The 14,092-nt window shown below is 41.6% G+C and overlaps 1 protein-coding gene across 1 annotated transcript; it reads left to right on the top strand.

Annotated features, from left to right (window-relative positions):
* The first annotated feature begins 11,550 nt into the window (after positions 1–11,550).
* Positions 11,551–13,197, top strand: LOC138786490 (piggyBac transposable element-derived protein 4-like). Its single transcript, XM_069963474.1, has 2 exons — positions 11,551–11,636; positions 11,746–13,197. The coding sequence occupies exon 2, from the start codon at positions 11,767–11,769 to the stop codon at positions 13,195–13,197; it is 1,431 nt and encodes a 476-aa protein (XP_069819575.1). The 5' UTR covers positions 11,551–11,636; positions 11,746–11,766.
* Positions 13,198–14,092: the final 895 nt, after the last annotated feature.

The following is a 14,092-nucleotide window of genomic DNA, read 5'->3' as shown; positions in this document are numbered from 1 at the left end:
ACTATGTCTTGTTTTATTGAATGAACAGTAAAGCTGTATAATGAATAGCGGCCGCAGAAAGCCTGTCAGTGCACACAATGGAGCGTGCGGCTCTGGTCGCATGCTCCATTGTGTGCAGCGGGGAATTCGGATGCGGGCACGCATGGATGCGCCCGCATCCGAAATCAGAGGCAGTGAAGATCATCCGGCCGGTGCTGCAGGGATGTTCTTCTCTGACACCGGCCGTTCTGTGACCCAGCAGGTATCTTACTGGGTGGGAACATGGCCTTATAGTTTACATAGGGCAAACAAATGGAATCTCATAGAGATGAGCAAATTTACATTAATCCTTTCATGGCCGAGGGTCATTAATGCCTCAATGCCAAGGTCGTTTTGGGACTTCAGCTTATGGGATCAAAATGATCCCCTAAGCTGAAGCCCCTAGGTTTGCCTCCTATCCTCTGTCCCCTGCCGCTGTTAGAAGCTTAAAATAGCAGCAGTGGAGAGAGAGGAGGAGGCAGAGCTTACGGCCACACTCCGGCCTTACCTCCCTCCCGTTCCCCACCAGCCTCTGTAGCCAGGACAGCCGGCACCCGCTGCAGAGGAAACAGGCACAACTTCTGTTCTACAACGTTAATTTACTGTGCAGCGGCAGGAGGGGTTAATAGTGAATATAATAGCCGGCTGCCTCTTTGATGGCAACATGTATCATGCGCTTTCTGATGGGGCAGCTATTTCTGCTTCAGAAACACTCTAACTATTAACAATTGTATTTTATTATTGATCACCATTCACAATCTAAACTCTGAATGAACCAATATGTTTTTGGAGTTGCAATTGATATAACCAGAAGAATATGCAGATATTGAACTTTGGATCCCATTTCTCTAAAGTAACAACGTTAACCATTGATTCACAATAAAAAAAAATAGTGACCTATAGTAGGATGGAAATGTATATACAGTAGTGCCAGAGTAGGGTCGGAGTCACTGTTCACATAAGATAGATAATGATTTTAGACACAAATTTATTATAGATTGTGCACCACTTTGATAAATTTGCTAGACATATGCATATTCCTATCTGTTATAATAACGGCAAAATATATGCAAGGAATGATAAATTCTCCCATGGGGTCTCCGTAACTCTCTTCTATGAAGCTGAAGGCCAATATATAGCGCCCCTTATGTTACATATTTCAGAGATATTTTTCCCTAAAAGCAATTTGGGGCGAATTCTTCAATGGTGTTTTGTAAGTTTTAGTGTCAAAATTTTAGAATTTTTTTTTTAAAACAATTACTTTTTTTTCCTCAAATATTTTCAACAAAAAAGCACAAAAAAATAAAAATGAAAAATCAATAATTAGCAACTTTTTGTTTTTACAATAAAAAATTCCACCCAATATGTCTGTAATGTTACAACTGATATAGAATTTTTATGTCTGCTTATGCAACTGGAGGTATGCTGAGGTACAGTAAGGCACCATAAACTTCAAAGGTGCTGTATTACAGCCTTGTATAACTGGAATAATGCAGGGAGCGGGAAGGTGTAGGGGTACATTTCAGAACTTTTTTTTTACATCTATTGATCCAGAGATTATGACTTAAATAAAAAGTACAAAACCCCCTTGTTCACAATACAAACATTCTCTACAATATCAGAAAGGAAGGATTTGTAACAAAAAAAGGCTATCCAATATCATACTGTAAATTCCTGAGGACTTAGTGATTCCTTTTTCTATTAAATAATATAAACCTTACATTAGGCACTTCTATCATATACATGAATCACATCAGGTTAGACACATTGCTTGGAGGCTAGCTCCAGTCAAATTTGTTTCTCTTTTATCAGCACCTTTGAAGAGGTGTACTATGGCAGTACAAAGGAGAGGGGTTGTATTTCATATAGATTTGTTATCCTGAGGTCTTTGATCTGTTAGTGAAAATAATTTATTATATTGCTTTGTGTATCATGAAAATGTGTTTACTTTACATTGTGTTTCCTGATGCTGATAATGGACTTAACAATCATCGGTGTATAAAACAATGGAGATGTATGACTACAGAGTGACACCTTACCCTGCTACCACACCTGGAAAAGTAGTGACCTCTGCTTGTCCCACATCTGCATTATTGTTGTATGTATTCTCCTATTTCTTTTATTTTAAGTCTATCTCCTATCTATCTATCTATCTATCTATATATCTATCTATCTATCTATCTATCTATCTATTATCTATCTCCTATCTATCTATTCTTAAATCTATCTATCTCCTATCTACTATCTCCTATCTATCTATCTATCTATCTATCTATCTATCTATCTGTAAAGGGGGTTTCCAGGCTTAGAAAAAAATGTCTGCTTTCTTCCACAAACAGCACCACTCTCGTACTCTTGTCGCTGGTACCAGCTCGCGGTGGCGTCCATCTCCGCCCGGTGGTTTTTGTATGCATTGCTGATCAATATGCTCGCTGTATGCATCGCCATACACCTCACAGCCGTCAGGCCACTATGCTTTAAAGAAGCACAATGCTTTAGTTTGCTGTTTAACCTGATGGTTAAGGTGGCATTCGTTACATCTGTATGTACTTCATCAGGCTATGTTCACACGTTGTACAAACAACAGCCATTCTGCCGTGAACGGACGTTGTTTAATGCTACCTATAAATAACAGATGTTATGTTTAATGCTACCTTTAAAATAACAGATGTTATTTGCACAATGACGGCCGTTGTTATGAAAGACGGATGTCATTTTTACATAATGTGAACCTAGCCAGAAACAGCACCATTCTTGTCTCCAGTTTGGGTACAGGTTTTGCAACTCAGTTCCATTGAAGTTAATAAAGTTTAATTGCAAACGGCACCTAAACTGAAGACAAGAGTGGAGTTGTCTCTGGAAGAAAGTGGCCATCTTTTTCTAAGGCTGGATAATCCCTTTTAATGAAATTTATGCCCCTTTCTCTGTGCCCTTCACTGAGCCTGTATATGTCTATGGAGGACACTGAGGGATGGGCATGGCTGCTGTCAGTAAGTCAGTAAGTACAGTGAGTACACTTACTAATACTGTACACTAAGCAATTTTACTAAAAAGTGGCCAAGCCCTTTAACTTCTTTATAAATATATATATATATATATATATATATATATACATATCTGTATTTTTAGTATTATAAATAATAATAATAATAATAATAATAATAATAATTAATAATTAATAATAATAATAATATTAATCATTGAGCTGCCCTGGTAATAAATATTGGTTTATATGTGGTTCGTATTAGGGATGGTCCAAACCGAGTTCGGTTTGGGTCCATACGAACCCGAACTCTCAGTAATGATTCCCGCTGTCTGCCCGCTCCATGGAGCAGGCGGATACAGCGGGAGGACCGCCTGGAAAACTGGGATACAGCCATAGCCATAGGCTGTATCCCATTTTTCCAGGCAGTTCTCCCGCTATATCCACCCTCTCCACGGAGCAGGCAGACAGCGGGAATGTGATGCCGAGGGTTCAGGTTCATACGAACCCGAACCTCGGAGGGTTCGGACCATCCCTAGTTCGTATAAATTAGTAGCATGGATGGGACTAAGGGGAAACTAACAGCAGATTTGTACATTTGAACTTGCCGTTCTGTACCAGCAGGGTCTTACAGATTCCAGTGCTGGTCCTATCTTTCTCTTTTTTAGCCAAAGGAAATATGTAAATTTTCCCATTTAGTGCAGTGTTCCCCGTTAGCTCAGTCCACCACTCCATCTGTCTGTCAGCTTGTCCATTGCCTTCTACTTATGCACATCCATATATGCATAAATAGTGACATCTTCCTCCTCAGCCCAGATCTCACACTTATGCTGGAACACTTGCCCAGCTCCATATCGGCCTGTTACTGAGTTCTGGGGAGCAGGACTTCACTAATTATGCATATATGAATATGCATAAATTGTAGGTAATAAACGAGTTGACAAGTGGGCGAGACTGTGCCATAGAGGTACAGTAGCTAAGAAGACCAGCACTGGCATTGGTATCTCTACCAGAACAGGTATATAACAAGGGGTACAAACCTGCTGTTAGTTTCCATTTAAACTGGTGAAACTTCCGTTTCAGTCATTATGATGTAAGAAAGTAGCAAATTGCTATCTTCTAACTTGTTGCTTCTCGTTCCCTATGAGAATCTCCTGTATATATATCCTATATACGCTACAAGCTACACTAATAGAAGATAACAGGATTACCAATTGCGCAACCTGTTTAGTGCGTATGTCGATAAGATTGTCTCTTTATTGTTCAGTAGTCAGCTCAAAGTGGAATCGGAATAGTTATGCTAATACTGAGTGCATATAGCAAGCTTGGTGAACTATATTAAGCCTGAGGAGGTGGGAGCAATCTTTAGAAAACGTCTAAGTAGAAAAAATGTCACTATTTATTTTGACAGACAGCTGTAGAAAGCAGTCAGGGAGATAATAATAGGATTTCTTTCCACAATTCTCTCTATTTAAGAATCATTAAAAGAAAAATGAGGCAACCCACAAAATAAAGGCAAATGGCGGAACGCGTGAATGACGCAAAACATAAACTGTTGTGACCTCAACCGTTTCAATGTATTAAGTTGCGATATTAATGTCAACATATATTTTATAGGCTTTTATTTTATTATATTGGCTTTTAAAATTAGCATATAGCGATAGATCCATTTTGTCTATATTTACCATAATAGAGGAAAGTGACATGCATTTCTTCATACTTTTTAAGTGTTGTAAACCCTTTCACCTAACCTTGATATAAAGTCAGAGCCGTATTTTTCAGCGCACAAGATGATTGGGTGCATAAGACGACCCCTGATTTTTACGAAGATTTTCAGGGGTTTGCCTTATATGCTGGAAAATGTTAATCCCTGCCTGACCGCAGCAGGGTTTACTAGCTGGAGCCGGGCTGCGGTCAGGCAGGGGTTAACTGAAGTTGAAGGGAAAAAAAAAGAGCAACAACAATCAACTCACCTGTCACCTGTTCCTTGCAGCCGCTCGTCTCCCGTCATGTTCCTGTCACAGGCAGTGTGATGCACACTGCGCTCTATATACCAATAAAGTGAATACAAAATACCTTAAAGCGAATGAACCAGCAGTAAGTCTTCACATGGATAGAAAGGCGGTGCTGCTGTCCTTTTTGTTTTGAACCGCAGCCCGGTTCCCACGTACCTGGGGTGAAGCACTGGAGGCGTGCCGCTTGTTCCCAGTGGGAGGAAGCCCCCGCCCCTCTATGACGCAGCTCCATTAGAATCAATGGAGCCGCATCACAGAGGGGTGTGGGTTCCCTCCCACTGGGGAAGGGCCAGCCTGACTCCATTGCTTCAGCCAGGGCTGGTGACAGAGAATGGCATCATACGCGGGAACATGGCTGTGGTTCAAAAATAAAGGACCGTGGCATCGGAGAAGAAAAGCCCACATTCAAAAATAAGAAAAAAATAAAATAACATAATTAACCTAAGTGCTCAAGGTTGGGAGTGGCCATCTCAAAGGTTGGGAGTTATTTTTTGTTAATAAAGTGTCCAAGATTTTAGAACTGGGTAGTTTATAAAGTAAATTTAAAATACTTTAGGAATCAAATGAGGTGAAGTTGTCAGTAATGACAGTGCCCATTAAATGATTTCTACGTTAGACAGGAATAACATCCATCTTTAGAATATTACCTTTCATAGCTCCTCGGTAATCTCTCTCTTGTACGGTATTTTATAACAACTTCCTTTATAAAAATGTCAACAGTTAAATTCTTCAATTGGACGAGCTGCTGTAAGACCATCTGTACCACAGTATCCTAGAAAATGATGGACTTCCAGGAATATCTGTGGAGATACCAGGCTTCATTTCTGAGTAATGTGCATGCATCCTTCCTGTTTGCTGAATGCCTCTGAAACTAATTTAACATCATTTACTGAGAAGATATTGTCCCTGAACGCACTGCTACAAGAGTGATTTACAAAGATGCACATGTATTCCAGTTTATAGCAGGCTTTCTGGTTACCCACAGATTTCCTGCGCTGTTTGGCTTTTGCCAGTAACAATACATCTATGAATAAATAAATGCAAAGAATATAACAATAAGTGACTATATGGAGTAATCTATCTATCTATCTATCTATCTATCTATCTATTTTTAATCATAAGGTGATGATAATATATTAAGCAAAATATTATTCTTATTCCAATATAATATTTATTCCACAATTTCTGAAACAGCAAAGTTTGTTAGGGTGCTTTCACACATACAGGATCTGCAGCAGATGTTCAGTAGATTTGATGGCGCAGACTTGAAGCTGCAGATTCGAAGCAAATTAATTCTAGGCCATCAAATCTGCCGCAGAACTGCTGTAGATCCTGTATGTGTGAACGCACCCTAAGGGTGCATTTACACGTACAGGATCTGCAGCAGATTTGATGGCGCAGATTTGAAGCTGCAGATTTAAAGCAAATCAATTCTAGGCCATCAAATCTGCTGCGGATTCAAATCTGCGCCATCAAATCTGCTGCAGATCTGCTGCAGATCCTGTACGTGTAAACACACCCTCAAGAAGTTTTTCAAAACTTTATAGATCTCTTCTTTTTTGTTAGCATGCCGTGCCACTTTTGTGTAAAGGCCTCTGAATGGTATTGCATTTTAACCCTATTCAAATAAATCAGGCTATACTGCAACACCATTGACAGAAAAAGCTCTGTTTATTAAAACAAAAACAAGCAACTTAGTTTAGAGTTATACAGTGTAGTTTTTTATATTGCTAAAAGGGTTTTGTATTAAACAGATTTCTATAAACCTGCATGACTTTATTAACTCTTTAGAATGGTGAAAAGGTACTATCAGTGCCATTTCAGGGGACAGACCATTGTAGAGATGAGCGAAGCGCGCTTCATTAAGGTTCATATGAAGCCGAATAATAGGCTTTTTAAATCCTGCTGTCCGCCTGCTCCATGGACCACCTGAAAAATATGGATACAGCCTATAGCGTACAGCTGTATCCATGTTTTCAAGGTGGTCCTCAGGATGTATCACACTTCTGCATGGAGTGGGCAGGCAACAGGTGTGGAACCCGCTGTGACATATAACCAGTTTGGCTTTGGGTCACACCTAAAGACATTATCTAAGTAGCCTTTTGGTTTCCACCCTTTAAATGGGTATGCAGCACAAATTAAAGTTGTAATATGTTGCTGCCCAGCCTATTCTTACCTTTCTGCACTCCCCTGGTGTCTTCCTAGGTCATTATTGGGTAACCGAATGAATGATTCTGCCTCCACTTTCGAGACAGGACTTGTCTGGCAATGACAGCCTCCTTAGCCAATCACTGACTAAGATGGGACAGCACTATGGGCTGTCACTGCCAGACGAGTCCATCTTGGAAGTGGAGATGGGATTGACCCGAAGATGATGCAGGAAGACACCGGGGGAGTGGGGAAACGTAGGAATAGGCTGTGGGTTATGTTCTTCCTAAGGGCAGCAACATATTAAAACTATAACTAGAGCAGAATAGCCCTTAACGCTCTCAGGATGGATCAGGGTTTTTTTTTCCTTTTTTTTGGGGGGGGGGGGGGTGGTGAGTCGGGGCAAAGCCACCAAGTCGATAACTGTGGGAGAAAAAGCAACAAGGAGCAGGCAGGAACCAGACAGGTCATACATTTTAATAAATCTGCATATACTCAGGCTCGGACTGACCCACAGGGGAACAGGGGAATCCCCCGGTGGGCCCTACCCCTTGGTGGGCCCTTGGCAGGAGATGGGCCTCCTAGTCTGACTCTTCTTGACCTAACAACATCTAATAGTGTCAGTAGTTTGGAACACCAATTACAGCTGACAGAAGTCTCCTAACAAATGATAGGCAGGCAGTGGAGTGAGGGAAGATAATATGGAAACTATACTCACCAGTCCCCGTGCCCCTGGATCGCTCTCTCCCTCAGCCGCTGGAAGTCATTTTCAGTCATTTTTGACGGGGTCTCGTGTATGTCATGGCCCCAGCTCAATGTCACATACTTGGCTGATGGATTGCCTGCTCAGCCAGTCAATGACTGCAGCGGTGTCCATCCTCAGTCAGTGATTGGCTGAGCGGGCGATCCATCAGCCAAGTATGTGATGTTCTAGCTGAAGGAGCTGTAGGAGGCTGGTGACTACTGGATATCATTGAGGAAGAGCTACAGGGGCAGAGGGATGGGTAAGTATATTTTCTTTATTATGTTCCTGCACCTCCCAGCCTACCTGAGATTTGTTAGTTTCATGGGACTTCTCCTTTCAAGAAACTTAAGTGACTGAAGAGTTACTAGTAGTGAGCCAGCATCGCTGGTCACATACACAGCGCTGTGCAAAGTCACTATAGTAATGTGAAAGTTTTGGTGCTTGTTATATCTGGTGTAAGTAAGGTGGGCCCAAAAATCTAATTCCCAGGTGGGCTTAAGGTACCCCAGTCTGACACTGGCCAGCTGGTGCTCCCCCTAAAATCCATAGGATAGGGGATATCAAGCTAAAAAAAAAATATTTTAAATCAACTGGTGTCAGAAAGTTATATAGATTCTCAATTTACTTCTACTAAAAACCCTCAAGCTTTCCAGTACTTATCCGCTACTGTATGTCCTGCAGGAAGTGATGTATTCTTTCCAGTCTGACACGTAAGTTCCTGACATGGACAGAGGTGGCAGCAGATATTACTGTGTCAGACTGGAAAGAATACACCACTTCCTGCTGAACATACAGCAGCTAATAAGTACTGGAAGACTGGAGATTTTTTTGATAGAAGTACATCACAAATTTCTGTCACCAGTTTATTTGAAATAATTTTTTTTCTGCAGTACCCCTTTAATACTGTGGACTATTTTACTTTTAGGGTAGCTTCACACACACCATATCGCAGCGGATTTATTGCTGCAGATCCGCAGCAGATTTGATCTAAATAATTGAACACAGCATCAAATCTGCAGCATCAAATATGCTGCAGATCTGCTACAGATCCTGTACGTGTGAACGCACCCTTAAACAGCTTGATCACCCCTTTTGTACAGTCAATGCAGTTTCTCCGTTGATTAACTAATCAGGTGATGACCGATTTCCTATAAAAGCCTGGATAATGTAGTTTTACATGCCACCCATACTCTAGAGCAGGGGTGGGGAACCTTTTGTATGTTGAGGGCCGGTCGGGCATTAATAAAATCGAGGGCCGCATACTGTGCACGGCAGTTAGTAACGTGGGTTAGCAGCACCCGGCGCAAGGCAAAGTATTGTTCCCCTAATGCCCCTGCTATTGTAGTTAACCCTCTTTGATGCCCCTTGTACCTGATGTGAATCCTTAGTGATGCCCTGTAACCAGAGTTAACCCCCTACTAATGTCCCTTGTAGTCTAGTTAACCCCCAGTGATGCCCCTTGTAGTCTAGTTAACCCCCCAGTCATGTCTCAGGTGGCCTAGTTAGCTCCACCAGTCATGCCCCTGGTGGCCTAGTTAGCCCCCCCCAGTCATGTCCCTGGTGGCCTAGTTAACCCCCCCAGTCATGTCCCTGGTGGCCTAGTTAACCCCCCCAGGCATGTCCCTGGTGGCTCTAGTTAACCCCCCTCCCAAGTCATGCCCCTGGTAGCATAGTTAACCCCAGTGTCTGCCCCAAATAAAAAAATAAACATCCCACTCACCTTTCCTCCGCTCCCATGCTGTCCAGGTCCTCTTTTCTCCCCTCTAGTCTGTGCCCGTCCTCTCCTGCAGGCGGCGCGCCGATGAAATGACGTCATCGCGCACGGCCCGCAGGAGAAGAAAGATGTGCGGCGCCGGCACTCACAGCATCCTCCTGGCAGCTGTCACAGACCCAGGAGGATGCGGTGGATGCCGACTCCTTCCCCTTCAGAGCGCCACACGTCACAGGGGAGCCGTGGGCCGCATCCAGAGATGTCAGGGGCCAGATGCGGCCCACGGGCCGGAGGTTCCCCACCCCTGCTCTAGAGGATTTCCAGGTAGGGATCCCCTCCTTCTCTATTCTTTTCAGCAGCTTGATGTATAATACTCTTTGGCCTCCCTTTCCACATACAGTTACATCAGATTGTCAGCAGTCTCCTTCATGTTAACAAATCCGCCGTATATAACTGTATACCAGTGGATTCTAAACTGACCGGAAATTGCCCAGAAATGCTGGGAATTGTAGTGTATAGAAATGTCTGTGAACCACAAGTGTCCCTCCAAAAAGTTGGGAGGTATGAAGGAAGGGCTGACTGCAAAGCATTATGGGGATGTCATGTGTTTTCAGTCATCTGTAGCAAAAAGAGCAAAGTCCTCAGTAGCACTACAATAACCACAGGGGCCCACCTGGCTTCCCTCTGGACGCAGATTTCACCCGGGTTGTGGATCCCAATCGGCCCAGTGCATGCAATATAAGAAAGATGGATGACAGCGTCCAATCGTGCAAACGTTTCTTTTATTCCTCCATAAACAGACAATGTAGTACCGTTTCAACTCGTCTGAGTCTTTTTCAAACTGACCAGTACATGTAAATTACATACTTATATAGCACAAACCATTTAGCAATAATCACATATTAAAACACACACCTGAACAGACTCGCTCCACGTGTGTCCTAAGCTAGCCGGCGTTCCCTGGCACTAACGCGCATGCGTCGGCTTAACCAATAAGCTCACGGCATCAAGGGAACTATAGTGACAGGGAGTCACCTGACTCCATGACATGTGTCGTCCACCGGATCACATGACACCTACGTCATCCCTTGGGCGTGCCCGGCAAAAAAAAAAAGAAAAGAGAAAAAAGGAAGTAGAAAAAAACAGAAAAAGAAGTAAAAAAAGAAGTCTCCGATGTGCCGGCATCCTAAAAACAAAAGCCCTAAAAAAACGTGTACCCTGGGTAGCTGCAGTATTACCGGGGGTTAGATGCACGGACATAAAGACCGTCTACACCAATACTCCCTATAGCCTGCTGCATTATCTACATGTCCCTAGATCTCACTAATCAATAACCATCTATGAATATAGATGGCTAGCGGGGCTTCCTCTTTCACTAGAGATAGATGGGGCCTATACAGGAGACTGGATAAAAAAACTTTTATTAACCCTAGAATGCGTATTGGGGGCCTTTTAGGCCCCCATGCTTACTTTTTTGCTATTATCTGCAAAATTACTTAAGTTAGAATTTTGAAACTCCAGGTAATCCTCAAGTATGTCGTTTTTGGTAATATCCAGTTGTTCATATAATTTTTTTCATAGGCATTTCGGTGTAACAATGCTTTTTTTGTGAAAACAACATCTGTACGTGTTGGGGGCCTTTTAGGCCCCCATGTATATTTTATCATTTTCTCAGTAGTGTTTGTGTCTCAAGTTACTTTATTTGTACTCAGTAATGCTGGTGGGGGGGCCAGGGTGTGGATAATGCCATATGAGGATGTCATGTGATTTTGTGAGGGAGTGGTAAGGCCATGACATCATCTCAGGTCCTTCGGAATACAGTAATGAGCTGTGTATAGAGTAATGACGACAGTATACACTGTGAGCTAATTGTGAAGGACCTGAGATAAGATAAGATGTTGAGAGGAAGACTGATTCAGTTTCAGTTTCTCTGATTCTAAGAAGCCTGCAAATGGTAAAGCTATTGAGCTAAAGACATCCAGAGAATTGTACACCACCTAAAATAAAGTATAAAAGGTAAGAGCTGCTGAGGGTGAGAGGAGGGAGGGGGCACATTACCCTTACAGTGTGTCACACACAAGCAAAGAGTGGACAATCTTGATTGTGTTCATTGTTTTTTTCATAGTTTGCTAACATCTAGTCAGCAATGGCGCAGTCTTCCACCAAGCATCTGACTGACCAAGAGATTGAAGCAATTATGTTTCAAAGTGATGATGAAAGTGAACTATCTTTGTCCGATGACGAGTACCTGCCACCAGAGAATCAAACATCCTCAAGTGATTCTTCTTCTTCTGATGATGAAGAAGTGAATACAGTGGATCCTCAAGAAGTGATAAGTAGAACATCCAAAACGAATATTTTTTGGGACAGTAAACCTACATTAGTCGGACGTACTGCAATCCATAATATTGTGAGACAGGCTCAAGGAGCCGTGGGAAGTCCCAGGTACTTTTCCCCTAAAGACGTATTCTGTACTTTTTTTTCTGACAATATGGCAGAAGAGGTCCTTTTATGTTCAAACCTAGAAGGAAGACGTATTGCTTCTGCAAAAAATAAGTCCTGGAAAAATATCTCAAAAGAGGAACTTTATGCATACATTGGACTTTTACTGCTGGCAGGAAGTCAAAAATCGTATGATGTTCCTATACGAGAATTATTTCTGGACCCACTTTCTGATCCACACTATAAGGCGACAATGTCAGTGGACAGATATGAGGAAATTAGAAGACATATTCGATTTGATGATAAGCGAACACGTGCATTGAGGTTTGAAACAGACAAATTAGCCCCTATCAGTTATATTTGGAACATATTTATCAAAAATTGCACCAAACTTTACAATCCTAGTGCTAATGTTACAGTAGATGAGCAACTTGTACCGTTCAGAGGACGCTGCAAGTTCATACAATACATGCCCAGCAAGCCAGCCAAATATGGAATCAAAATCTTCTGGATGTGTGATTCGGCATGTTATTATGGCATAAATGGCGTAATCTACTGTGGCAAAGAGGTTGGTGCACCAGCACAGAAGGATCTGGGGTCTGAAATTGTCAAAACTCTTGCTGTTCCAATATTCAGTTCAGGTAGAAACATTACCATGGACAATTATTTCGCCAATGTTGAACTAGGCAATTTTCTGCTTCAAAAACATATTACACTTGTTGGTACTATCAAGGCAAACCGCCGAGAAATTCCAGAAGCACTGAAACACAATCGTCAGCGAGCACTTTATGAGAGTGTCTTTGGATTCAATAACAAAGCGACTTTGGTATCTTACAAAGCAAAGAAGGAGAAATCAGTGATTTTACTCAGTACCATGCATCACAATTGCAGTATTGACAGCAATGACATAAAATTAAAGCCAGAAATCATCCTGTATTACAATAAAACTAAAGGAGGTGTAGACAAAATGGATGAGATGGTGGGAGAATATTCATGCAAGAGGCAAACAAAACGATGGCCTGTAGTACTTTTTTCAAATATGCTTGATGTAGCAGCCCTGAATTCATTCATCATTTATACAGAAAATCATCCAGAATTCCATGCACGGAGGAAGGACAGGAGACGCCTATTTTGAAGGACCTTTGTCATGAGCTTGTAATGCCTCACATGATACAGCTAAGTGACGTGAAAGGCTTGATAAAGCAAACTAAAGAAGCAATGAAACGGTGTGGCGTACAGTTTCAGATGATTCCAGGGCCAGGAGAAAGAAAAAGAAAGCGCTGTTTCATGTGTCCAAGAAACGTAGAAAGGAAAACTGAGAGATTTTGTTCAATTTGTAAGGAAAATGTCTGCAAAGAACATTCTTCCGAAAAAATAACTTGTCAAAATTGTTTGGAAGACTAATAGAATAGAAAAGAAACATAATAGAAATGTAGCTGCAGCTAGTTTGGTATAGAATTCTATGCGTTTTTTTCATATGTTTGTGAGAAATTTGGAAAAAAATATTTTTTTTGGTTTTATTTGTGAAAAATTAGTAAAATTTTGTTTACTAGTCATATTTTATTTAGCAGTTTTAAAATAAACTTGTAGAAGTTTTATATAAGTGTGTTTTTCCATGTGATTCGCATGGGGGCCTAAAAGGCCCCCAACACGTTAATATGAAGATTTCTGATGTCACGCATTCTAGGGTTAAATAGACACCAACAAAACCAAAAAACGCACAAAAACCGCACAAAAAAACGCATGCAAATGTGAACTAAGTCTTCCACTTCAAAAGCTTTTTCTTATTTCTCAGGACACACGTGTGGCACTTCCGCTGTTCAGGGCTCTAAAATACAAAAAGAACCAAAATTAAAATTATCATACTGATAAAAACATTGACATATTAACACTATACTCCAAAGAATTATTCCACATAAAGAAAGTCAAGGGAAGAAAGAGAAAAGTCTAAATTGAGGCCCCTTGGGGCTAACGTCTCCAATGTGTGAATCCAGCGCAATTCTTTTGCTATAAGTAATTTCTTTCTATTG

This window comes from Dendropsophus ebraccatus, chromosome 3 (genome assembly GCF_027789765.1).
Source record: "Dendropsophus ebraccatus isolate aDenEbr1 chromosome 3, aDenEbr1.pat, whole genome shotgun sequence".
Taxonomy (NCBI): domain Eukaryota; kingdom Metazoa; phylum Chordata; class Amphibia; order Anura; family Hylidae; genus Dendropsophus; species Dendropsophus ebraccatus.
The sequence above is the reverse complement of the archived record's forward strand: the minus strand, read 5'-3'. Positions and strand labels throughout refer to the sequence as shown.

What these genes read in the sequence shown, in the direction of transcription:
- LOC138786490 (XM_069963474.1), top strand. Translation starts at nt 11,767, where the DNA reads ATGGCGCAGTCTTCCACCAAGCATCTGACTGACCAAGAGATTGAAGCA.